Source organism: Chiloscyllium punctatum, chromosome 48 (assembly GCF_047496795.1).
Source record: "Chiloscyllium punctatum isolate Juve2018m chromosome 48, sChiPun1.3, whole genome shotgun sequence".
Lineage (NCBI taxonomy): Eukaryota > Metazoa > Chordata > Chondrichthyes > Orectolobiformes > Hemiscylliidae > Chiloscyllium > Chiloscyllium punctatum.
The window spans coordinates 59,722,248-59,750,160 of NC_092786.1; the positions used below are offsets into that span (position 1 = coordinate 59,722,248).

The window sequence follows — 27,913 nt, forward strand, 5'->3', positions numbered from 1 at the left end:
GGTTACCACAAATATAAACCTCAGGACTTCCTAAATAACAGCTCTGTTTCTTCATCATTTTGTGATTTTCCATCATCCTTGAAAACCAACTGCTTTTATTTCACTGAGAATTTGTCATGGTCTGACCTGCTTACAGGTGTTGCTTACATCTTCAACATTGCATTTGGAAGTGGCAAAACATTATGCTGACATCTCTATAGTTATTCCACAAGTGCATCATGTTTGTTACTGGCAATATCAGTCCTCTGTCTGTTGGCCATTGACAAGAGGCATGTTGCCATTGCACCAAAATTGGTGTTTTGGTGCAAATTGCTAATATTCAATGCAAATGAATTTTTAAAATTAAGGATAACAATTAAATATTACAACTTGTGTTGCTCCATCATGAGTTGCAAATCACAGGTCATGGTTAAACAATTATAGTGCTGAAGCTTTAATTGTTCCATTCATATCTGACCAGGGCTTTGCATGATGTTTAAATCCATCAAATGTTATAGATAGATAGCCATCACAAACCTGCGTCCCTTCTGGTGCTGGACAGCTTGACAAGCTGTCTGCATGAAGACAATGCCTCTCAATTCTGGAAACTCAAGTATCTCCAAATAATCCTGCACCACTTTCCAGTCAGGTATCAAATAATGAGTTGCACTTTCTGACAACAATTTCCCTTCTGAAACATTAAGTGAACACAGAATTAAGCAAGTAGCATAAAGGATTAAAATCTCCAATTTAATATTATGTTAATAACACTGACACTCAGATGAGACATTTATTTACCATGTCGATGTTCAGATAAAAATAAGAGATCCCATGACACTGTAAGAAGAAAAAAGAGCTCTCTCCATTTCCTGACCAATATCCTCCCTCAACCAGCATTAATTGCAGATTGTCCAATTACATTTTGAGATACATTTCTGAGTAAAAATTGGCTTTCAGATTTACTTGCACAATAGCAGTGATTTCACTTTAAATATAATTCAGTTGTATAAATCTTAGGGATGTTCCAAGGAAATGAACAGATGTATAAAGCTCCTTCTATTTTGGGAATTCTGTCCTATCATCATCATGGATATTTTTCAAGTGTCATTCTACTCAATCTTTAACTGTGGTTCAATAGATAGCATTCTCTCACCTCTGACTCAGGAGGTTGTACGATCAAGTCCCACAACAGAAACCAGACCACTTAATCCAGGCCGACACTCTCAGTGCAGTACTTGAGAGAGTACTGCACTGTCAGAGGTGTCATCTTTCAGGTGGATAGAAAATATCTTACAAGCATTACTTCAGAGAAGAGCAGGGGAGTTCTCCCTGCCATCGTGGCCAATATTTATGTTCAATCAACACCAGGAAAACAGATTTTCTGAACAGGAACTGCTGTTTTGGGATCTTGCTGTGTGCAAATTGGCTGCTGTTTCCTACATCAATGACCACATTTCTATGCACTTCATTGGCGACAAAGCACTTTGAAACATCCAAAGATGTGTGATATATATACAATCTTTTCTTTTCTCCATACGTTTTAATATCGTTGAGAGCTCTGTTTTGTGGATGACTGCACATACTTTACCATTGTGGCACTCAGCCTGGCAGAGGGAACTGTTACAGGGAACCGACCGCCTGAGGTAATGCTCCCTCACAACTCGAACTGACTTTCCTTTGCAGCTCCTCAGGTGCAGCACCTTCTCCGTTTTTATCATTATGTTGTCGGAAGCCAGCGGAGGAGCCATTAATCGATGCCTTTTTTTTGTCCCCCTTCTCGAAATCGATTCCTCGCTCAGACCCGAAGGGACCACGCTCTACGGATGTAAACAACTCGAACAGGCGCTCTCTGCCGCCTAATTTTCGCCCGCCTCACCCGGACAGTATTCCCGCGCGTGAACCGGAAGTGTAATTCGGAACTGCGGGGCAAAGGAATCCGCTGCGGGGCAACCTGACAGACCAGGAGCGCATGCGCAACGTGATATCTGCATTCCAATCTTGTCAGTCATGATTTGGAGACAATCACCTGATGAAGGAGTGACACTCCGAAAGCTAGTGTGCTTCCAGTTAAACCTGTTGGACTATAACCTGGTGTTGTGTGATTTTCAACTAAGATTTGGAGGTGCCGGTGTTGGACTGGGGTGTACAAAGTTAAAAATCACACAACACCATGTTATAGTCCAACAGGTTTAATTGGAAGCACACTAGCTAGGAACGTCACTCCACTATCATCTGATGAAGGAGCGTCGCTCCGAAAGCTAGTGCTTCCAATTAAACCTGTTGGACTATAACCTGGTGTTGTGTGATTTTTAATCTTGTAAGTAAAGGTAAGCCTCACCTTATGAGCTACATCCTTTATTTGAAACAAATCAACTCATTTTAACGAATTTCAGATCTGTCTGTTTCTTTTTGATTACATTAATCCTTTCGGAAAGCACTCCCCTACTTTAGCAATTCTGCTCAGCAATGAATCTCACTGACTATTAGGAAGTTTCTCTATATTAGAACAAAGTTAAAAATCACACAGCACCAGGTTATGGTTCGACAGGTTAATTTGGAAGCACGTGCTCTCGGAGCACTGCTCCTTCATCAGATAGCCATGGAGCAGGATCATAAGACACAGAATTTATACCAAAAGATTGGAGTCATGCAACTGAAGTGATACATTGAACAAACCTAGATTGCTGTTAAGTCTTTCATCTTTCAGGATGGGTTGCATGTTTCGGTTCATTAATATGTAAATCCTAGAACTTCTTTGAAGTCTCATTCTTGAGCTATAACAACGTTTTTATATTTAAAAAGTGGCATCTCAGATCGGGCAATGCATTAAAGGTATAAGGTTCGTATCTGCCTGTATCCCAATCTTGAGTCAAACTGGTTCTATTTCCAAAGTAGGATCCTGAAGAAGGGCTCATGCCCGAAACATCGATTCTCTTGCTCCTTGGATGCTGCCTGTGCTTTTCCAGCAACACATTTTCAGCTCTGATCTCCAGCATCTGCAGTCATCACTTTCTCCTCGATTAGCTGGTTGCCTGGACATAAAAACAAGTTAGAATTTGGCCAATCAGTTTAAATTATACCCCAAAATACCCACCACCAATCAAGTTTAATTTGGCTATATTGACAAACTTAAAAGCCATTGACACAATCCGATGGTCTGGGTGTTTTAAGACTGGGGAAAATTGAACAGTTGAGAGGAGAACTGCCAAGCTACCAGCATGTAAAGACTGCCTGAAAAATAGCTCTAACGGTACCTCTATCAATCAGTAACCAGTGAAGCAGAACCCACAAGAAGAAGAAAAGAAGACAGGAATACAGAGAACCAAAAGTTGCCATGTTTTGAGATAAGAAGTTTTGTTTTATCGATCTTATTGGGAGCTTTATCGGACTCGTATTGTGGAAGGGGAAGGCAAAAGATAGGTTAGAGGAAGAAGTTGTAAATAGTAGTTAGTTAGTTATTCTCTGTTATACTTTTAAGAAATAACGTTGTTAATTTTTACTTTAAATAGTTCTTGGCCACTCGAATTTTTACAGATTACTGCATGGGATGAATCTTTTCTGGGTTGCTCTTTTAAATTAAGCAGGAGGGTTTACCCCATATCATAACTGTGTGTGTGTGTGTATGTGCATGAGTGAGAGAGTGTGAGTGTGAGTGCTCATGAGAGAGTGTATGTTTGTGTGTGTGCATGCTTGGTAAAATGTGTGTGTGAGTGTGCTGGAATATAAGCCTCTGAGAGGTGTGTGCATGGGTGTAAGTGTAGTGGATATATGTGTATGCATATGAGAGAGACCGTGTGAATGAGAGAGGGTCTGCATGAATGTGAGTATGTAAGAGTGTGTGTGTGTGAGAGAGAGAGAGAGAGAGTGTGTATCGTGTAGTGGGGTCAACTGTAGTGTGACATGAACCCAGTTGAGACCATCCTCATGGCTTCTGAACTTGGCTATCAGCTTCTGCTTGGCCACACTGCATTGTTGCGTATCCCGAAGTCTGCATTGGAGGATGGTCACCCAAAGATCGAAGGCCGAATGTTCCTGACTGCTGAAGTGTTCCCCCACGGGGAGGGAACACGCCTGCCTGGCGATTTTTGTGCAGTGTCCATTCATCCATCGTCATAGTGTCTCCTTGGTCTTGCCAATGTACCATGCCTTGGGCATCCTTGCCTGTAGCATATGAGATAGGAAATGTTGGCTGAGTCACATGAGTACCTGCCATGTATGTGGTGGGTGGTGTCCCCACGTGTAATGATGGTATGACATGTTTTGCAGTGATTGCCATTACAGGGTTGTATGGTGTTGTGGTCCATGTTGTCCTGAAGGCTGGGCAGTTTGCTGTGAACAATGGTCAGTTTAAGGTTTGACTGTTGTTTAAAGGCGAGAATTGGAGGTGTAGGGAAGCTCTTGGTGAGGTGCTCATCCTCATTGATATCGTGGTGTAGACTGCGAAGAACATGGCGTAGTTTCTCCGCTCCCGGGAAGTACTGGACAACAAAGGGTACCCTGACGATTACAATCTGTTTATCTCATGAGGAGGTAATTACAGTTTCTTGCTGTACAAGGTACAGGAGGTGCAGGAAGTGGATGAGATGCGCTGGAGGGCATCGTTGACCATGTGGGAGGGGAAATTGTGGTCTTTGAAGTAGGAGGTCATCTGGGATTTTCTATGGTAGAATTGGTCATCCTGGAAGCTGAGGAATTGGGAATAAGGGATGGCATTTTTACAGGAGGCAGGGTGGGAGGAGGTGTAGTCCAGATAGCCGTGGGAGTTTGTGTGCTTGGAGTTGATTGATGTCTGTGGTTAGTCGGTCGTCGGAGACGGAGATGGAGAGGTGCAGGAAGGGGAGGGCGGTGTCCGAGATGGTCCGAGTGAATTTGAGATCGGGGCGAAAGGTGTTAGTGAAGTTAATGAACTGTTCAACCTCCTTGTCGGTGTAACTGCAGAAGATGGACTGTTCCACGTACCCGACAGAGAGGCAGGCATAGCTGGAACCCATGCGGGTGCCCATGGCTACCCCTTTGGTTTGGGGGAAGTATGGATTGGAAGGAGCTGTTGTTGAGGGTGAGGACCAGTTCAGCTAGGCAGATGAGGGTGTCAGTGGAAGGGTACTGGTTGGGATGGTGTGAGAGGAAAAAGCAGAGGGCTTGGAGGCCTTCATCGTGGCGGATAGATGTGTACAGGGACTGAATGTCCAGGGTTAAGATGAGGCATAGGGGGCTGGCAAAACGAAAGTCTTGGATGAGGTGAGGAGCGTAGATATTGTCCCAAACATAGGTGGGGAGTCCCTGGACTAAGGGGGATAGGAAGGTGTCAAGGTATGCAGAGATGAGTTCAGTGGGATAGGAGCAGGCTGAGACAATGGGTCGACTGGGGAAGTCAGATTGGTGAATCTTGGATACGAGGTTGAATTGAGTGGTGCGGGGTTCGCAGACCATGAGTTGGAGGCCATGGATGGGAGATCCCCAGACGGTTGTGCACGGTCTAGGAATTGATGGTTTGGTGTTGGGAGGTGAGGTCATAGTTGAGGGGGCAGTCGGAGGAGGTGTCTGCGATTGGCGCCTGACTTCAGGTGTGTAGAGGTCAGTACGCCAAATTACCACAACGCCCACCTTGTTAGCTGGTTTGCTGATGATGTTGGGGTTGGAGCAGAGGGAGTGGAGGGCTGTGCGTTGCGAAGGCAGGATTTTGCAGTGGGTGGGGGGGGGGGTGGACAGGTTGAGGCGGCCTATGTCACGGGTGGCAGTTAGAAATGAAACCAACCGTGGCTGAACACTTCAAGTCCCCCTCCCACTCCACCAAGGACATGCAGGTCCTGGGCATCCTCCATCACCAAACCCTAACCACCTGGTGCCTAGAGGAAGAACCCCTCATATTCCGCCTTGGGACACTGCACCCACACGGGATTAATGTGGATTTCACCAGTTTCCCTATTTTCCCTTCCCCCACCTTATCCCAGTCTCAAGCCTCCAACTCAGCACCGCCCTCCTGACCTGTCCATTGTCTTTCCCATCTATCTGCTCACCCTCCTCTCTGACCTATCACCTTCTTCCTCACCTTCATCTATCTATTGCATTCTCAGCTACCTTCCCCCTAGCCCCACCCCCTCCCATTTATATCGCAGCCTCCCGGCCCACAAGCCTCATTCCTGACGAAGGGCTTATGCTTGAAATGTCGACTCATCTGCTCCTCAAAGACTGCCTGACCTGCTGTACCACAGCACCACACTCTTGACCCCCACAACACCATATAACCCTGTCATGGCAACCACTGCAAGACATGTCAGAGTGTCAACATGGATACGACCATTACATGTTGGGACACCACCCACCATAAACGTGGCAGGTACCTCGTGTGACTCGCCCAATGTTGTCTATCTCATACGCTGAAGACAAGGATGCCCCGAGGCATGGTACATTGGCGAGACCAAGCAGATGCTATGACAACAGATGAATGGACACATCGCAACAATTACCAGACAGAAGTGTTCCCTCCCAGTTGGGGAATGCTTCAGTGGTCAGGGACATTCAGCCTCAGATCTTCAAGTGACTATCCTTCAAGGCAGACTTCAGGATACACAACAACGCAGAGTGGCTGAGCAAAGGCTATAGCCAAGTTCAGAACCCATGAGTCTGGCCTCAACCGGGACCTTGGGTACATATCACACTACAGTTGACCTCACTACACTATATACTCTCTCACACATAAGCACATATACAAACACACTCTTACATACTTACTCATGCAGACATATGCACAGACATACACACCCCCAAGCTCACACCCATGCACCCACCCTCTCAAAGGCTTATACTCCATCATACTCACACACACATTACCAAGCATGCACACATGCAAACATACACTCTCTCACGCGCGCACACACTTACAAGCACACACTCACTCTCTCTCCCTCTCATGCACGCACACACATGTATAAGCTTATGGGGTGATGGGATGAAATTCTATATTGCTCAAAAAGCACACAATCTGCAGGCAGTGAATCTATGTAAATTCCTACTTTGGAAATAGAACCAGTCTTACTCAAGATTGGGAGACAGACAACACTATCCTCATACCTTTAATGCATTGTCTAAATTGAGATGTCACCTTTGTTTTTATAAAACCTTAAGTTATCTCGAGAATGTGACTTAAAAGAAGATTTACATATTAATGAACCAAAACCTGTAACCCATTCTGAAAGATGGAAGACTTAACAGCAATCTAGGCTTGTTCAATATATCATTTCAGTTGCATGACACTGTAATCTTTTGGTATAAATTCTGTGTCTTATGATCCTGCTCCACAGCTATCTGATGAAGGAGCAGCACTCCAAAAGCTACTGCTTCCAGATAAACCTGTTGGACTATAACCAGGTGTTGTGTGATTTTTAATTTTGTCCACCCCAGTCCAACACTGGCTTCTCCATATCATGTTTTAGAACAGACTGACATCGTAATCACAATATATAAGCTAGAGGATGTCAAAGATCCTTACGTAATATTCAATGTTAGTACAGGAAGATGCTTCTTAGAGATTTGCAGTAAAAAATACCTGATAAACTGGTTTGAAAATCCATGAAATGATCTAAAGATAACATTAGATCTAAATAAGAGTGGAATGTATAAACAGAAGAGGAAATATTCATTAAGATACTTAATACTCCAAGTACGAGTCTCAAATCATTCTCTGACTGAGACAGTTCTGTGCATATGTACTAACATGAAACTCCAGACCTCCATTCTGTGTGATTACTATTTCTTCGATGAGAAAGCAATTGCGTTCCTTTTGTGTAAAAATGATTATAAGTTACTTTTTTTCAAATTTGGACTGTAAAAGAATAGATCAGAGTATTTTCTAGATGGTATTGATTTAAATACAGTTTATGTCCAAGCAGACTTGGGGTGCATAGAGTCATACAAGATGGAAACAGGCCCTGTAGCCCACCTCTTCCCTGCCGACCAGGTTTCCTAAACGGAATTGTCCCATTTCCCTATGCTTAAAACAGTATGAACATGTTATAGAATAGTCAAGAAAGCTAATGGAATTCTAATTTCTATATGCAGCGGGCTGAAGAATAAGATGGCAGAAGTTATACAAAACCCTGGTTAGACTCCACTTGGATTACTGTGAACAAATCTGCACACCATTACCGAGGAAGAATATGCTGGCCTTGGAGACAGGACAACAAAAGTTTATTAGAATAATACTTGGACATCGGGGTTACTATACAAGGAGAGATTAGACAAAGTAGGCCTGTTTGATGTCAAAGTCTTCACAATATTAATAGGAAAAGACAGGGTATATGAAGTTTGGGAGAAGATTTGTAGCTCGGGTGCTCGTTGTTGTGGTTCTGTTCGCCAAGCTGGGAATTTGTCTTGCAAACATTTCGTCCCCTGTCTAGGCGACATCTTCAGTGCTTGGGAGCCTCCTGTGAAGCGCTTCTGTGCTGTTTCCTCCGGCATTTATAGTGACCTGGACCCAATATACCGGCCACTACAGCGGACAGCTCGATCTGACAACCGGAAGCGGCAGAGACAGGCCACTATAAATGCCGGAGGAAACAGCACAGAAGCGCTTCACAGGAGGATCCCAAGCACTGAGGATGTCACCTAGACAGGGGACGAAACGTTTGCAAGACAAATTCCCAGCTCGGCGAACAGAACCACAACAGGGTATGTGAAGGTATTGCCCTGGTTGGGATTCTAGAACTAAGAGAGACAGGCTGAGACCATTCAGGGGATACGTTAGGAAGTACTTCTACACACAAAGGGTGGGGATGTTTGGAATTCTGTTCCATAAATGTTAATGGACAATTGTTATTTTTAGATCTGAGATAGATACATTTGTATTCAACAAAGGTATTAAATGATTTGAGCCAAGAGCATGGAGTTAAGCCACAGAGCAGACATAATCTTATTGAATGGCAAAACAGGTTCAAGGGGCTGAATGGCCTACTCGTGTACCTATATTCCCAAGTTCACACCACACAAAAAGTAAACTGCCCTCAGTGTACATCATGACACTCTTGAGAGGTTTCAGTTACTTTTGGTATTTAGGTCAAGGTTGATTCCTAAGTTATGCTGCCACATTTACCTCATTGCACACCTTAAACATCTCCACATAAGTACCCCTCTTATATTACTAGAAGATACAGTAGAATGCTGTGAATTGAAATATTCAAATGTACAAAGTTTGGTTTGCTTGAAGGCAAGTTTTTTTTCTTGGATTAGATACTGCTTTACTCAAGATCTGGACCATTTATTGCTGCTTGATGGAAAATTGACATCAAAGGGAATCACTTCCCAGCATAGTGTCATAGAGATGTACAGCATGGAAACAGACTTTTTGGTTCAACATGTTCATGCCAACCAGATATCCTAACCTAATCTAGTCCCATTTGAAAGCACTTGGTCCATATCCTTCTAAACCCTTCCAATTCATATACCCATCCAGATACCTTTTAAATGCTGTAATTGTACCAGCCTCCACCACTTCCTCTGGCAGTTCATTCCATACACATACCACCCTCTGCGTGAAAAAGTTGCCCCTTAGGTCCTTTTCATATCTTTCCCCTCTCACCCTAAACCAAGCCCTCTAGTTCTGAACTCCTCCACCCTAGGGAAAAGACATTGTCTATTTATCCTTTCCATACCCCTCATGATTTTGTAAACGTCTATAAGGTCACCACTCAGCCTCCAATGCTCCAGGGAAAACAGCCCTAGCCTATTCAACCTCTCCCTATAGCTCAAATCCTCCAACTCTGGCAAGATCCTTGCAAATGGACCCTTTCAAATTTCACAACATCCTTCCGATAGGAAAGAGACCAGAAATACCATTTGCCGAGAGGTGCGAGGGAGGAGCGAAGGACTTCTGGGAAGTTTTTAAGTGGGTGAGATCTAAACCCGAGATCTTACACCATAGGGCCTCCCTCCCACCCATCTCCTCTAACCTTACTAAGAGTCTGTAAACAAGGTAAGTTTTCAGGTTTCTTTTTTTTTCTTCTCTTCCTTTGTTTAGTTCTGTGTGAGCTTTCAGAGTAGCAGGATATGGATGTTAGGGCAGTTGCATGTTCCTCCTGCAGAATGTGGCAGGTGAGAGACACTTCACTTGTCTCTGCTGACTACATCTGCGGGAAGTGCACCTAACCCCAGCTCCTTTAAAACCGAGTTAGGGAACTGGAGCTGGAGCTGGAGCTGGATGAACTATGGATCATTCGGGAGGCAAAGGGGGAAATTGAGAGGATGTACAGGGAGGTGGTCACTCCCCAGACACAGGATAAGGACAGTTCGGTTACTGTCAGGGGGAGGAAAGAGAATCGATGGTCAGAGCAGGGATCCCCTGTGGCTGTTCCCCTCAGCAATAAGTATACCATTTTGGATACTGCTGGTGGGGACGGCCTACCAGAGGAAAGCCATAGTTGTCAGGTCTCTGGCACTGAGCCTGGCACTGTGGCTCAGAAGGGAAAGGGGGGCAAAATAGAAAAGCGCTAGTGGTAGGGGACTCAATAGTTAGATGGATTGACAGGAGGTTTTGTGGATTAGTGGTGCTGGAAGAGCACAGCAGTTCAGGCAGCATCCAACGAGCAGCGAAATCGACGTTTCGGGCAAAAGCCCTTCATCAGGAATATAGGAGGTTTTGTGGTCAGGAACGGGATTCCTGGAAGGAATGTTGCCTCCCTGATGCCAGGGTCCAGGATTTCGCCGAACTGGTTTACAAGATTCTGAAGGGGGAGGGTGAGCAGCCAGAAATCGTGGTACATATTGGCACCAATGATATAGCCAGGAAAGGGATTGAGGATCTGTAAAGTGACTACAGAGAGTTAGGTTGGAAGCTGAAGAACCTGAGTAGTGATCTCCGGTTTGCTACCGGTGCCACGAGATAGTGAGATGAGGAACAGTCAGCGAATGCAGCTTAACACGTGGCTGTGAGGCTGGTGCAGGAGGGAGGGCTTCAGATACCTAGACCATTGGGATACCTTCTGGGGAAGGTGGGACGTGTACATCAAGGATGGATTGCACCTGAACTGGAAGGGTACAAATGTCCTGGGTGGGAGATTTGCTCGTGTGATTCGGGAGGATTTAAACTAGTTTGGCAGGGTGGGTGGGAATCAGAGCCACATGTCTGAGAGGGGGTCAGTTGCAGACAGGACAGTGACAGGATATATTGAATCTATCAGGAATGTTTCTCACGCGATGAAACATAGGGATCGGTTAAAGTATGTCTGCTTTAATGCAGGGAGTGTCTGTAATAAGAGTGACGAACTTAGAGCATGGATCAGTACTTGGGGCTACAATGTTGTGGCCATAAAGGAGACGTGGGTTTCACAGGGGCAGGAATGTTGCTTGATGTTCCAGGGTTTAGAACGTTTAAAAAGAACAGAGAAGGTGGAAAAAAAGGAGGGGGTGTAGCATTGCTAATCAGAGAGTGCATCACAGCGACAGAAACGAAGGTTGTTGAGGAAGGTTTGTCTACTGAGTCAGTATGGGTGGAAGTTAGAAACAGCAAGGGAACAGCCACCGCACTGGGGTTTTCTACAGACTCCCTAATAGCAGTAGAGAGATTGAGGAGCTCATAGGCGGGCAGATTCTGGAAAAATGCAAAAATAGCAGGGTTGTTGTTATGGGTGATTTCAACTTTCCCAATATCGACTGGAACCTCCTCAGTGCAGATGGTTTGGATGGAGCCGTTTTTGTCAGGTGTGTTCAGGAGGGTTTCCTTACTCAGTATGTAGACAGACTGATGAGGGGAGAGGCCATTTTGGATTTTGTGTTCGGCTACGAGCCAGGGCAGGTGTCAGATCTCGCAGTGGGAGAGCATTTTGGTGACAGTGACCACAACTGCCTCACATTTACCATAGCCTTGGAGAGTGAAAGGAGCAGTAACCGTGGGAAGATATTTAATTGGGGAAAAGGAAATTATGACGCTATCCAACAGGAGTTGGGACGTACAGACTGGGAGCAATTGTTCCACAGAAAGTGGGCAGTGGGCGGCACGGTGGCACAGTGGTTAGCACTGCTGCCTCACAGTGCCAGAGACCCGGGTTCAATTCCCGCCTCAGGCAACTCTCTGTGGAGTTTGCACATTCTTCTCGTGTTTGCATGGGTTTCCTCCGGGTGTTCTGGTTTCCTCCCATAATCCAAAAATGTGCAGGTTAGGTGAATTGGCCTTGCTAAATTGCCCGTAGTATTCGGTAAAGGGGTAAATGTTGGGGAATGGGTCTGGGTAGGTTGTGCTTCGGTGGGTCGGTGTGGACTTGTTGGGCCGAAGGGCCTGTTTCCACACTTTAAGTAATCTAATCTAAAGGGCACAGCAGACATGTGGAGACTATTTAAGGAGCAATTGTTGCGAGTGATACACAAATTTGTTCCTCTGAGACAGGTAAGTAGGGGTAAGATTAAGGAACCTTGGATGATGGAAACAGAGGAACTTCTCATCAAAAGAAAGAAGCCAGCTTATGTTAGGTTGAGGAAGCAAGGATCTAGGACAGCTTTAGAGGATTACAGGCTTTCTGGAAAGGAACTCAGAAATGGACTGAGGAGAGCCAGGAGGAGGCATGAAAAAGGCTTGGCAAGACGTATTAGGGAGAACCCAAAGGCGTTTTACTCATACATGAGGAATAAAAGAATGCTCAGGGAGAAGGTAGGGCCGATCAGGGATAGTAGAGACTGAGTAGGTAGGGGAAGCCCTAAGTGAGTTTTTTGCTTCAGCTTTCACCAAGGAAAGGGAACTTGTTGTAAATGAAAACTTAGAGGAGCTGGGATAGTCTTGACCAGATCAAGATTGATGAAGTTGGATGTGCCAGACATTTTGGAAAACATTAAGGTCGATAAGTCCCCAGGGCCAGACCAGATTTATCCTCGGCTGCTCCGGGAAGCGAGAAAGGAGGTTGCTAAGCCACTGGCGAGGATATTTGCCTCCTCACTCTCCACAGGAGTCGTACCGGAGGATTGGAAGGAGACGAATGTTGTTCCACTTTTCAAGAAGGGTAATAGGGAACTCCCTGGCAATTACAGATCAGTCAGTCTTAAAAATTGTGGAAAGCAAAATTGTGGAAAGAATTCTGAGGGATAGGACTTATGACTATTTGGCAAAGCATAGTGAGATTAAAGGCAGTCAGCATGGCTTCATGAGGGGCAGGTCATGCCTCACAAACCTTATTGAGTTCTTTGAGGAGGTGTCAAGACAGGTCGACCACGGTAGAGCAAGGCATTTGACAGGTAGGCTCATTCATAAAGTCAGGAAGTATGGGATACAGAGAGATTTGGCTATCTGGATTCAGAATTGGCTAGTTGACAGAAGGCAGAGAGTGATTGTAGATGGAAAGTATTCCGCCTGGAGGTCAGTGTTGTATGGTGTCCCACAGGGGTCTGTTCTTGGGCCTCTGCTCTTTGCAGTTTTTATAAATGACTTGGATGAGGAGGTTGAGGGATCAGTTAGTAAATTTGCAGATGACACAAAGGTTGGAGGTGTCATCAATAGTATCAAGGGCTACTGCAAGTTGCAGCGCGACATAGACAGGATGCAGAGCTGGGCTGAGAAATGGCAGATGGAGTTCAATCTGGATAAATGCGAAGTGATGCATTTTGGAAGGTCAAACTTGAATGCTGAATATAGGATTAAAGACAGGATTCTTGGCAGTGTGGAGGAACAGAGGGATCTGGGTGTGCAAGTACATAGATCCCTCAAAGTTGCCACCCAAGTGGATAGGGTTGTTAAGAAAGCATATAGTGTTTTGGCTTTCATTAATAGGGGGATCAAGTCTAAGAGCTGCGAGGTTTTGCTGCAGTTCTACAAGTCCCTGGTGAGACCACACTTGGAATATTGTGTCCAGTTCTGGTCACCCGACTATAGGAAAGATACAGAGGCTTTGGATAGGGTGCAAAGAAGGTTTACCAGGATGCTGCCTAGACTGGAGGGCTTGCCGTATGAAGAAAAGTTGAATAAGCTCTGACTTTTTTCTCTGGAGAGAAGGAGGAAGAGAGGAGACCTGATCGAGGTGTACAAAATAATGAGAGGAATAGACAGGGTCAATAGCCAGAGACCTTTCCCCAGGGCAGGATTGACTGGTACGAGAAGTCATAGTTTTAAGATATTAGGCGGAAGGTATAAAGGACACGTCAGAGGTAGGTTCTTTATGCAGAGAGTTGTGAATGCATGGAATGCATTGCCAGTTGAGGTGGTGGAAACGAAGTTATTGGGGACATTTAAGTAACTGCTAGACATGCACATGGATAGCAGTGAATTGAGGGGTGCATAGGTTAAGTTACTATATTTTATGTTAGAATTAAGTCTCGGCACAAAATCGTGGGCCTAAGGGCCTGTTCTGTGCTGTACTTTTCTATATTCTATGTTCTATCTATGCACGCAATATTCCAAAAGTGGCCTAACCAACGTCCTGTATAGCCGCAACATGACCTCCCAACTTCTGAGGGATGCAGTGACTACCTCCTTCCCTGACATTCTCAGAAACAAAACCTTGCCATCACATGTCTCCCATCACAACAAAAATGTGTTCATTGCTTCTAAGCTTCTAAAAAATATATCAACAATGTTCCTTTAAAAATAATTTGCATTTATCCTAGGTTGTCATGGTTCTTTCCCAACACCTTCCGTGGAGCAAAAAAGGGACATGTAGAAGAAAACACCTGAAGAAAAATCTGCTCACTCACATTACAAAGTAACTGGCGTTCGCGTAGTGCTGCCTTATGAATAGTTAGTTTTCTTTCTAAATTAAATTTACGTCGATTTTGTCTGGCAGATCACATGCATCAAGTCGATCAGCACCTGAGCCAAAAGGAAAAGTTAATTTTTTTATTGACCCTGATGATGGGTTTTGACCCCACAGATGACCTCCCTTTGCCTGTGAAATGGTGATTGATGGACGTGCTGGACATTTTCAGGTTTGAATGGTTCACTTCAATTTCAGATCGTAAACGATTGAGGGCGCTGCTTGTTCAGAATTGTGCATCTGTTGTTGAAGATCAAGCAAATCCATTGAAATGTAACTTTATTTTCTTCAGGAAATAGCATATGCATGGTACATTTAATGTGGGCAATTTCCTATACCTGGGGTCAAGTTTTAGCTGCGGCAATAAAAGAAATTAGAGGAATTAGCTCAAGGTGCTGTGCAGAGATAGGTTCAGTGGAGTTTTTTTAAAGGTGCTCGTTTCTGCTCCAAAATGTCACTGAATATGGAATCAGTATCTCATCATCGGAACAGTAAATATAAAGCACGTCGCCTCTGTACTGTGCTGCTCCTTATCTCCTTCTCCAAAGCTTCAGTGGGCAATGCACTTTTTTTGAAAGCGGACAAAAGTATACATAATTTCATTTTCATCCAACCAGAAGCCAATAGACGGACAAGTACCGAGCACCAATAAGGACTCATTGTGACCAGTTCAATGGAGAATTCCCCGAGGCGTTTGCAGGCTGGTGTAAGGGATTACTTGCTGGTGTATAAATGCATCAATGCAATGGCCGCGGTATAATGTCCAGGGATTGACACAGATCCCGGACAAGTTATTGCTCTGCAGTGTTTAGGTAATGATTTCACTGCCAGATTTTGTTCGGTTTTCAAGAACATGCTTGAGGACATTAATTGAAACGTAAGTTCACATGATTTATCCTCTTTACTGCATTTGGGAACTTCGAAATGCATGTTTAAAAATAGTGATTTTTAAAAAGCCATATGTTTTACCTATTTTAAATTAAACGCTTGATTTAAATGTGGCTCCGTCGGGTTTTCTCCAGATTTGGTCTTTATTGAAGCATTTTTAAACAGTACTGCTTTTAATCGGGATACTGTCTTAGTGATTAACTTACAGCTATTGACATTTTAGAAAGGTCTAGAGGTACAATTACGGTGTACTTTTGATAACTAGGTTCTGGAATGAGTGGTTAAGTCTTCACAGGGATAGTTAGCTTGGGTTCCTGAACCCTGTATTTCCAGGGAGCGTATTGGGTTCAGGAAGTAAAATTACAATTGTCAGTACAGCATCTCTTCATGATGGCACCGATCAGTTTCTTTTTTGATCATTCATTGTTGAATGGAACACCAAAATATAAACTAACAGAAGAATATTATCAATGTATTTGTAATACATTGACAGCAGTGAATACACTTCAAGCCTACTGGAAAGCGCATTGTTTCATTCTGAGGTCGCGTGAGGCACTGTCTAAAATCAACTCTTTCTTTCACGTTAGTCTTGGGTGAGTATTTCGCTACGTTCGTGCACAGAGCACAAATGTTTTATTAGCACTGTTTGAGATCAAATAAAAAGCATGAAATAAAATCACTGGAACATGCAGTGGTGGTAACGTTCGACATCCTATGGTGGAATGAATTATATAGGTTGTTTGTAATTAATCCAAAAACATGTCTGAAACCTTTGCAACAGTACCACACCAGGGCCCCTGATAATATAACTGCTCATCACAAGGTCACCTTATGTCACATGTAAAAGAAATAGTGAAAGTTCATCGCTTCCTGGATGACATTTTGCACAATTGCTCCCCATTTTGCTTAGTCATTATTTCTCATTAATCGCATTAAGACAGGAGCGAACAGGAGAGCTGCGTGGAGTATAACTTTTATTTTCGTAAAATATACTTGACTTATAAAATTTGTGAAAATACATTGCAGGACAGTTCGAATTCTACCAACACTCTGCGATACCTCACCCTACTTAAAATTACAGGTTATGTTTATAATATACAGTAAATGTCAAATATTTCTTGGTGTACAGCCGAGGAGGTTCATACAGCTCTCTGAAGTACAATGACGGGATGTCGGTAGGTTTACATAGCAAACGGGAGGCTTCGGGCTGCACAAGCGAACTGAAGATGGAATTGCAAACTCCTTTATCGAATGGCGTCGACGTTGAAAACTGTATTAAGCTGAGGGGGAAAACAATTGCTGGAAATTTGAAATGAACTAGATGACGTGACAATGTACCTGGCAGAGGAACGTGAATTAAAAGCAAAATACTGCAGAAGTTGGAAATCTAAAATAAAAACAAAGTGTCTGGTGGTACCTGTGGAGACAGAAACAGTCAACATTTCGAATCCGATATGAGTTGTTCGGAATTATATAACTGCTCATCACAAATTAGACGGAAGTTAACAGAGAGGTGTTGCATGGAGTATACTTAATTGATAAAATGAATAGCAAGAGAAAGGTTGTAATCTAGAGACGGTACGATTATTTGGACAAGTCTGCACCACAGACTTTAAAGTTATACAAAAGCAAAGTAATGTGGAATGCGCTTCGTACTTTGCCGCTGTCCGGAAAGTATTATATTTTCAGAGTCTGGTCGCATGTAGAGGTAACAACATATTTATATAGAACCCTTAACTTAGAAATAATACCCAAAGTAGGTTCTCAGACAGGCGATGAAAAGGTGAATGCAGACTTAACGAACGGGCTATTATTTTTACTGAAACAACATGCTGGAGATCAGTGGGTCAGTTAGCATCCATGGAGAGAGAGCAAGCTAGTTTCGAGTCTGGTGAAGAGTCATCTAGAACTTTAGCTTGCTGTTTCTCCATGGATGTTGTCTGACCCACTGTGATCTCCAGCGTTTGTTGTTATCAGTACCATTCCAGCAGTAATTTGTTCCTACACGAGCTATAATTTTTATTTATTCTTGGATGTGAGTGTGACCAATGAGGCAAGCATTAATTGTCAACCTCGATTGTCCCTTACGACGGAGATGGAACCAAAAGCGTGGTTTCCTGTTATCATAGTCATTTCACATTCTTTCGTCTCTCTCGAAAACAGCAACATTTATTAATCTCTTAATCTATCCACTCTCAGGTATAGAAAAAGTACTGTAACAGTTTAAAAAAAGTCAAGGGAATCATTTAATAAAGCACCAAAGTAAACGATTCATAATTCTCAACTGTATCTCGTATTGCTGTCCTGCTCTTATTATGTAAACTCCCCGGACTTGACTTCCAATAGACCTTGAATTAAGACTTAGAGTCAGAACACACAGGAAAAATCTCAGACGTAGAGAAAGAAAGAGTTAAAGCTTCTTTAGGAACTCAGTTGAGACTTGCTGTCTTTCGGGGTCTGCTATCCACCACCATCTGCTGCAATAACTCGCAAAGTTAGCGAAGGTGTTTCCTACAACACCGCGTTATTGGTGAAAATGTACAAAACGTTTTTTCCGTGGTAAAAGTAAAATAACGTGAAATTGTTCTTCTTCCAGATACTATGTAGCTTGAAAACCTAATGTGCAATAAACAATTTATCGAATATTGAAATAGAAAATAATATCTTAAAGTACAGGTCTCGGTAGCGTGATCAATGTTGGACGTAAAACAGCGAAACACCTTTAATGTGGGCAAATTCCGAAAAAAGTATTGTTTTCAATCATGTTTTAACACAGCTAAGAAGATCAGTACTGGGCTACTTCTCAAATTATGATTTGGAGATGCCGGTGTTGGACTGGGGTGTACAAAGTTAAAAATCAACGAGGTAAAAACAATGACTGCAGATGCTAGAAACCAGATTCTGGATTAGTGGTGCTGGAAGAGCACAGCAGTTCAGGCAGCATACAAGAAGCTTCGAAAACGACGTTTCGGGCAAAAGCCCATAATCAGGAATAAAAACACACAACACCAGGGTATAGTCCAACAGGTTTAATTGGAAGCACACTAGCTTTCGGAGCGTCGCTCCTTCATCAGGTGGTAGTGGTGGGCTCAATCCTAACACAGAATTTATGGCAAAAATTTAGTGTGATGTAACTGAAATTATACATTGAAAAATTGATTGTTAAGTCTTTCATCTGTTTGAATACCATATAGTTTCACTACTTTCTTGTGCAAATCACAAAACCTTTTTTAAAAAAAGTTGCATTCTCGGGTTAGCTGTTAACAATGATAGCTAGACAATATGTTGAAGGTGTTGGCCCCCTGTATTCTCTGTCTATGCCATGATGTTTAGATTGATTCTAATGTAAAAAGTGAGATAACGGAGTTTTACATGAATTCATGCCGTTTTTGAGCAAAGTACAATGTAATCCTGCAAGTACAAATTCACCCCACAAAATGTGTGCATGTGGGTCTTTGTCTGTGTGTGTCTGTCTGTCTGGGTTGGCAGTTGAGTGTGAGAAAGTGTGTGTGTGTGGTGAGTGCAGAGTATCTTAAGTCTGTGAGGGGGTGCGTGTGTGTCTGTAAGGGTGTGTGGGTGTCTGTGTATAGGAGTGCGCGTGTGTGTAGGAGTATCTGTGTATAGTGCAATGGTGGTCACCTGTAATGTGACATGAACCCAAGGTCCCGGTTGAGGCTCTCCCTATGGGTACCGAACTTAGCTACCAGCCTCTGCTCGGCCACTTTTTTCTGCTGCCTGTCCCAAAGTCCACCTTGGAAGATGATCACCCGAAGGTCCGAGGTCGAATGTCCTGGACCACTGAAGTGTTCCCCAACTGGGAGGGAACACTCCTGTCTGTTGATTGTTAATGTGGTGCCCATTCATCCGTTGTCGTAGCCTTTGCTCGGTTTCCCCAATGTACCATGCCTCCGGGCATCCTTGCCTGCAATGTATAAGATAGACAACGTTGGCTGAGTTGCATGAGTACCTGTCATGTACAAGGTGGGAGGTGTCCCCATGCTTAATGATGGTATCTATGTCCTCACTCTGATACATCTTGCAGCGCCTATCGTGACAGGGTTGTATGAAGTTGGTCTGAGAGCCGGGCAGCTTGCTACGAACAATGATCTGTTTGAGGTTGGGTGGTTGTTTTAAAGGCAAGTAGTGGAGGTATGGGGAAGGTCTTGGTGAGGTGCTTATCCTCATTGATAATGTGTTGCAGGTCATGAAGAACATGGTGTAATTTTTCAGCTCCTGGGAAATACTGAACTACGAAGGGTACCCGTCGGTTGCAGCACTTGTCTGACTCCTGAGGAGGTCATTACGGTTCCTTGCTGTGGCACGTCGGAACTGGCAGTCGATGAGTTGGGCATTGTACCCAAGCTCAAAAATTAGCTACTCAGTGAAGCATACACTGAAGTCGAAAACAAACTAAAAGTTATAGCATACGCAAACTTAGACGTCCAGCTGAGTGCAACGCTGATGTTGTTATTTAACAACATTGGAAAGTGGCTTTCTGGTAATTTTAGTATTTTGAAATGGAAAATTAAATTTGCAGCCTTAATGAAAAGCAAAACCACAATTATGTCATGCATAGTATGGGTGCAAGAGGGAGACGGCCTAAAATAATGTGCCATTTATCAGCTTTCTATAAAAAAAACAAAATAATGCAAGTTAACAGGATTGCTTTAACATTGCTAACGTCCCTGGCAAATTCTGACCGCGCATTCGCAGGCGGTCCTTGAGGCCTGGGAAGAGTCATGTGGTCCAAAGGTGCGGCCACGTGGTCTTTGGCGTCGGGGAGGGGCACACGTGGTTCCGGGTGAGGTTCACGAGGACGTGGGAGAGGGACACCTGTACCTTTGGGAACAGGGCTCATGGTTTGAATGGGCGCGCGCGCTGTAGCGGTTGGGTGTCTGCTAAGCGCGAGCGTCGGACGCAGCCCCTGAGGGTGATGGGGCCAGTGCCTTTATCTTCAGAACAACACTGTATCCCTCCGACAGGAGAGGACGGATCCCGCCGCCAACAGTCAGCGACCGAAATGAAGGAGGCAAGTGCTTCTTATTTAAACTCTTCACTTAATTAAACGCCAACAGCACCTTTGCTGTGATCGACAATTTTCTCCTGTTTAGATTCCGGGATTCAGATTTGCTTTTCAAGAACAGGTTCATGCGCAGGTGGAGGCCATTTGGCCCCTCCGTTCGGTGCTGCCTCTTCTGAAGGACAGTTGAGCCGCCGGGAATTCACACACACTTCGCGCATCGCAAATCTACAGAAACAGAACAGGGTGCAATGAAAATGAAGATTGACACTGGCAGAGTCCCAATTTGCAGTTACAGGTGGACACCTAATAATAAAAATTGTTTTTGAGCTAATGCAATGCACAGATGATTTAACCCATATATCAATCTTTAAAGTTACACCTCCCTTTTACTATGTTTTTTAATCCAGTAATTATGGTTATCCTATTTTGACGATAATTTCGTCTAGTTTATCAAGCGGTAAGACATCCGCAACAAAGATGTTAATTCTCTGGTACCGTCACCACGTTGCTAAAGTTGAGCCTTTTCGGGATATTTAAAGATACTACTTAAGCAAAACGGATCTAATATGATTTACTTGACAGTTTGTACGTGTCACATCTGTAAAAATATTGCAACTTTTACCCTCTTCTAAATGTAAGTGCCGAGTTATCAAGATAAATGCACTGTAACATTTGCTTACTAGACTAATTCTCTAATTAAAAGGAAAGCAAAGTCCCAAAGGACGGAATGCTATCACAGCAATTACAGACAAGTTTTCTTCTGTATCAGTTCGAAGACTTTTTTTTTGTATGGATGTTACTGGGATTTAACTTTGGAGAAAAAGTAGCTTACCTGAAAGAACGTTATGCAGAATTTCTCCAAGGGAAGCATTTAAGGGAATTTCTACGCATCAGTAAACAGTCTTCATTGGCTTCCTTTCGTAACAGCTCGGATTTCATATAATTACACTGCCCTATTCTTAACAACATTCAAACCGAGGGAATTCTGTCTTTTTCTGGTCTTATGGATGTACTAGGCTCAGTGAAATCAGTTACATTGTAACTTTTAAAGATTGGTATAAGTTAGATGATCTGTGCATTGCATTGGCTCAAAAACCATTTTCTTATTAGGTGTCCATCTATAACTGCAAATTGGGATTCTGCCAGTGTCAGTCTTCATTTTCATTGCAATCTGTATATTAATTTTGGCAATTCCAGCACCGTAATAACAAACTTCGCTGTCCAAGAATTGAGGTGATTTTATGCCAGGTTGTTATTGGAGGAATCAAGACTTAAAGGTAAATTGAACTAAGAAAAGCCAGAGGTTTGATAGATTTTGTTTTGGGGTTGGGTGGAGAGAGTACATCATGATTAATTCAGCCCCTTGACCAAGGCGTCATATCAATCTTTAAACAAAACTAATAGGTTTGTATGGGAAACTCGGTCAGCATGATCGAGTTTGACCAAAGGGTCAGTTTCTATGCTGTACACTCTATCAAATCTAATCAAGAGAATTGAAAACAGTAAAGATCTGTGCTAATCAGCCTGAAGAATCAAGATATGATAGAAATCCACACATATGACTCTTTCACAACACAAAGACAGCTGAACCAGGTCAGCCGTTCTATGTATCTGTAACACAGTAAACTAAAAGCCTTCAAAGGCCCACTGCAAATGAATCAATTCTTGACATCGGTTTGCAGAAACAAAAGCCTTCACAATTTAGTAGCAATATAGTAACTTCAGTAGAGCAAAATTTAAACAACAAAGCAATCTAATTGGTCTGTGTTCAGCCCATTCACACAAGATAGACAAACAAATAGTTAAGGGATAAATGGGGAAAAACAACTGGCCAAATTACTTAAATGGTTTTCATGATTTTTTTTAGATTAGATTACTTAGTGTGGAAACAGGCCCTTCGGCCCAACAAGTCCACACCGCCCCGCCGAAGCATACCCCTACCCCTACATCTACATCTATATCTACATCTACCCCTTACCTAACACTACGGGCAATTTAGCATGGCCAATTCACCTGACCTGCACATCTTTGGACAGTGGGAGGAAACCGGAGCACCCGGAGGAAACCCACGCAGACACGGAGAACGTGCAAACTCCACACAGTCAGTCGCCTGAGGCGGGAACTGAACCCGGGTCTCTGGCGCTGTGAGGCAGCAGTGCTAACCACTGTGCCACCGTGCCACCCAATAATTTTGTAACAATATTCAACTTGTAGATTAAATTAGATTAGATTCAGGCCCTTCAGCCCAACTAGTCCACACCGACCCTCCGAAGAGTAACCCACCCAGACCCATTTCCCTCTGACTAATGCACCTAACACTATGGGCAATTTAGCATGGCCAATTCACCTAACTTGCACATCTTTGGATTGTTGTTCCATTGGCATAGATAAAGGTTTCTTGGTTGATTTTCTGAAGATGTTGATTAGGGTCACCTTTACAGTTCACTCAGATGAAGGCAGTAACACTTATAAATTAGTTTACTATTGTCTGAGCTTCCAAGAGCAGTTCATGGGAGGTTAGGCAGTGAGCTTTCCAATTTTCATGCTATCATGTCAACAAACAGATTCCTTTTCCACAGAAAACACCTTTTCAAAAGCCAATTAAAATTTCTGACCAATCCCAGACAGACTACCATCTCCTCCACAAGATTCAAGTTACTATTCAATATCTGCCATATGATTGAGTGTAAGGTAATTTTCAGACTTGTTGGAACCAATTCCCCTGTACTTGCTATTACCCAAATGCAGCTATCTGTTTAAACATAATGCTCTTCCTCGGTGATGAAGTATCTGCAGAACCTTTGCATTAGGAACCAACCTGCAATTAACTTTCAGGGCCTGGCCTCATGAATAAACAAAAGCATGCTTGGTCTGTTTTCCTTTAAGACTAGCTGTAACCCATGGTTCAAAAGTCATATTTAGCTCACAGTTCACAGCTCCAAAACAAAATTGACATAAGAATAAAAGAAAAATGATGAAATCTAACACTATACGTGGCATGAAATGATACTGAACAAGAATTCTTGAAGACATACCCTGGGTAGTACATTTAAGAGGAAAACCAATAAAGGGGCAATGAGGATTTGAGGCTTTACTGAAGAAGAACTATTTGAAATGAAGAAGAGGATTGTGCACTACAATTGACTCAGTCACCACAAAATAAACAATACCTGTTCAGTCTTGGAGTTGAAGTAGATACTCATGTTAATGTATGGCTGAAAATGTCAGTGAGACTATGACAGATGATGAAATAGCAAGCAATGAAGCAGATCTAAAAAATCGAGCCATCTGACAAGGGAAAGATGATGATAATGGAGACAATGTTGAGACCAAACCGCGACCAGCATCCCATGCATTTATTTTCTAGCTTGAAGAATTACTGAGATGACTAGAAACTAATAAAACACAACTGTTCAAAAATATCCAAAGGACTGCAGATTCTACAAATCTGAAATTGCTGGAAAAAGTCAGTGGGTCTGACAGTATTTGTAGAGAGAAAGCAAAGTTAACATTTTGGGTCCAGTGACCCATCTAGAGAACTGAGTTTAGCTGGGGAAAAAGTTGTTACAAATGCTGAAGAGGCCAGAGAGTAAACAACAGGTGAAGATGAAGCCCAGGGAGAGAATAAAACAGTTGGGCACACCAGAGAATGGGTAAAGGTCAGCCTGGGAGATTCAATATCTGTTAATGGGGGCCATTAATGGTTAACAATAGGTTGTTAATGGTAGCAGCCCATGTGATGACAAGGTCGAGCAGGTGAGGTTTAGGATAAGGATGTGGACGAATGTGCTCAGATCTTTAAATAATTGAACTCAACATTGAATCCTGAAGGCTGCAGGGTCACAAAGTGGAAAATGAGATGCTGTTCTTTTAGCTTGGCACAGTGCTTTGCTGGAGCACTGCAGCAAGCCTGAGACAGATGTTGGCGAGGGAACAGTGATATGTTGAACTGGCAGGTAACAGGAAGCTGAGGGTCATTTCTGCGGACAGAACGTGGGTATTTTGCAGAGTGGATGCCCAGTCTGCATTTTGTCTCCCTGCTGTGGAGTGAACCACACTGTGAGCAGCACTTTTTTGGTGCAGTACAGTTGAAATCTTACTGAGATCTTGGTGTTCGTAGTATGATTTAAGATTAATTTGTATTGTGTGGGGATTCCGCTCCCTCATTCATTTGTTTGATAGCACCTCAAAGCAAGTACCTTCTCTAATTTTAGTTTCTTGAAAAAAAAACTTAATTTATGGCATCTGTTTATTTTTCTTCCTCAATTTGATACTTATGTATACTTCACACTATTGGAGAAGAAGCCTGTATCTGTGCTGCTGCTGAGTAGGTCTTGAGGATGTATGAAGTCCAAAACTCTCTGATCTGTTTGTTTCCTTTTCTGCCCTTTTTGCAAAATGAGTGTCACAGGTAAGGCCAGCATTTAAGTGCCTATCACTAATTGCATTTGAGAATGTGGTGAGAAGCTGTCGATCTATGTGTACAAGTTATACTATTTAAATATTTAACTTATGCTGTTTGGTGTGAGGACGATTAGGAAATTAGTTAGCGCCATGGTTAGAACACGTTTTCTCATTTTGGATTTGATTCAAATTGGCCCTGACTGCCAAGATTAAATTGGCTTTCTCTGCACATAAAGATTCTAAGTGAAATTAATTTAGAAGTTGCCAGTCTCACATACAAAGGCAATAAATATACATGTTTTACCAGCATGTTGGGAATGGAGCGTTTGAGTTATAAAAATAGACTGGGACTTTTCACTGACGTGCAGGATGTTGAGGGGTGACCTTTATAGAGGTTTATAAAATCAAGAGGTACCTAGATAAGGTGAAAAGCAAGGATGTTTTCCTGAGGGTGGTCATATTTTTAAGGTAAGAGGAGCAAGGTTTAAAAAGGACATGAGGGGCAACCTTTTTTACTCAGAATTGTTTGTGTATGGAATGAACTGCCAGAGGAAATGGTAGATGCAGGTACTATTACAAAGTTTTTAAAAGACATTTTGACAGGTAAATGAGTAGGAAAGGTTTGGAGGGATATGGGTCAAATGCAGCCATGTGGAACAAGTTTACTTTGGGAACATGGTCAGCATGTACTGGATGGACTGAAGGGTCTGTTTCCATCCTATAATACTCTGTGTGGGAGATAGAAGGCACAACAATCGACAATTCCACCCCCTTCCCCCCCCCCCCCCCCCCCCCCCCCCCCCCCACCCCCCCAGTCAGGGAGCACTTAAGTGGTTAAGGACGCTTCGTCTCGATTTTCGGGTAACTGTCCTCCAAGGTGGACTTCAGGATAGGCAACTACACAAAGTGGCCGAGCAGAGCGAAATCTTTAAATCTTAATGTACCAGGCTATGATACAAAGGAGCTGCTGTTGGACTGGGGTGGACAAAGTTAAAAATAACACAACACCAGGTTATCATCCAACTGGTTTATTTGGAAGCACAGTTTTCAGAGTGCTGCTCCTTCATCAAGTAGTTGTGGAGCAGGATCATAAGACGCAGAATGTAGAGCATCTTTTAGAATGGGTTGCAGGTTTTGGTTCATTAATAGCCATGCTCAGTATCCTCAACTGGAATCTTGGGTTCATGTCACACTACAGGTGATCCCACTACACTATACAGTCTCTCTCGCGCGCACACGCGCACACACACACACACACACACACACACACACACACTCTCTCTCAGACATGCAGACCCTCTTTCATACACACATACACATTTTCCCCCTCTCCCCTCACCAACACTATCTCCCACGCACACACCATCTCTCAGGCTTATACTTAATCACACCCCCACACACTATCTAGTTTTCTCACACGCAAACACACATTCTCTCACATGCACTTGCACACAATTACTTGCATTTATTCTCTCCCCTCCCCTCCCTCCCTCTCATGCACACTATATGGGGTGAATTTGTATTTGCAGAAACATTCGATTTTGCTCCAAAAATGCACAATCTGCAGGCACTCAATACATGTAATATTTTGTAAATTCCACTTTGGAAATAGAACCAGACTGACTCAAGATTGGGATAGACATACAGACTCTGACCTCACACCTTTAATGATTGTCTGAGCTGAGATGTCACCTTTTGTTATAAAATCTTTAGTTATCTCAAGAAAGTGACTTAAAAAGTTCTGGGATTTGCAACCCGTTCTAAAAGATGAAAGACTTGATGGCAATCTAGGTTTGTTTGCTATGTCATTGCAGTTTCATGACATTGTAATCTTTTGTTTTACATTCTGCGTGTTATGATCCTGCTCCCCAGCTACTTGATGAAGGAGCAGCACTCTGAAAGCTGTGCTTCCAAATAAACCAGTTGGATGATAACCTGGTGTTGTTATTTTTAACTTTGTCCAAGCCAGTCCAACAGCGGCTCCTTTCTATCATAGACTGGTACATTAAGATTTAAAGATTTATCTTTATTTTTATGTATTTTTGTGGATCTAAGTGGGAGAAGTTCTGGTTTAAAAGTCAAGGATTGCTACATGTTTTTACAAGCAAGTAACTGATACTCATTGCAAGTTTACACCACTGTTGGTTCGAGTAGTGAAGAAAACCCTTTTACAGTTGATCTGGAGCCAGGGGTTTGTGTACAAATGGAGATCTGGCCTTCAATGAACAGCTGATTGATCTGTGGTATGGTGACCACTTATTGATGAGAGGCCTCTGGCCTGCTACCTGCTCTGAAACGTTTGGAGGTGTGAATGTTTTGGGGAGAAGCAATTAGACTGCCTGGAGGGATGGAACTATACTTGTGCAGTGCAGTAAAAAGTATCTCAAGCCTGAAGATAACCAATTTATTTCTCCTTATCAGTTGCTGAAAGCTATGACTGTTAATTAGCAAATCAGAAACCTTTACAAGTGTAAACCAGTCACCTGAAGTTTTCAGGAAACCAGCGAAAATGTCTGGAGAAAGATGGAGAAACTGCATTCTGATCAACACACCGTATGGTCAGGGACCACTGAATTGCCTTTCCAGTCTTTCTGCCCACGTGACTTTTTTTGTTTATTTGTCATGTGTGTGAGTATGGGTGGTGTGCCTGCTTTTTAAGGGCTTAAAGTTTTAACAAAAGAGTTATATGCCACTGATGTGTAATTGATTATCCATATGTAGAATCTATTTATTAGTAATAATTGGTAATTCTTGTCAACTACAGAAACCTACTCCATGCTTTGTCAACAGTAAATTCCCCGAATTGGGGAATTCTGTATACTTTAAAAAAAAATCTAACTTTTAGGATGACTGCAGGAATAGCAGAGCTTGATTTCCAGTGCCATATCTGAATGAG

General features: G+C 43.0%; 2 protein-coding genes across 8 annotated transcripts in view; one reads left to right on the forward strand and one right to left on the reverse strand.

Moving 5' to 3' along the window:
- The window catches only part of dis3l (DIS3 like exosome 3'-5' exoribonuclease), a 56,796-nt gene extending 54,941 nt beyond the window's left edge, over positions 1-1,855 (reverse strand). For 2 of the 4 annotated variants that reach the window (XR_011955958.1, XM_072565389.1), the window contains exons 1-2: positions 1,568-1,855; positions 517-670 (exon numbers count right to left, since the gene is read on the reverse strand). Coding sequence is in view for 3 of the 4 variants with exons in the window: in XM_072565389.1 (XP_072421490.1) it covers positions 517-670; positions 1,568-1,727 (314 nt within the window). In the remaining variant the exon portion in view is untranslated. Of the gene's footprint in view, positions 1-516; positions 671-1,132; positions 1,535-1,562 lie in introns of those variants that run through there. The other 2 variants (XM_072565390.1, XM_072565391.1) reach the window with 2 other exon arrangements.
- A 13,423-nt stretch (positions 1,856-15,278) lies between these two features.
- megf11 (multiple EGF-like-domains 11) overlaps positions 15,279-27,913 on the forward strand; it is a 487,483-nt gene continuing 474,848 nt past the window's right edge. For 3 of the 4 annotated variants that reach the window (XM_072565386.1, XM_072565385.1, XM_072565387.1), the window contains exon 1: positions 15,279-15,579. The gene's annotated coding sequence lies outside the window, so the exon portion shown is untranslated. The remainder of the gene's footprint in view (positions 15,580-27,913) is intronic. The other variant, XM_072565388.1, reaches the window with a different exon arrangement.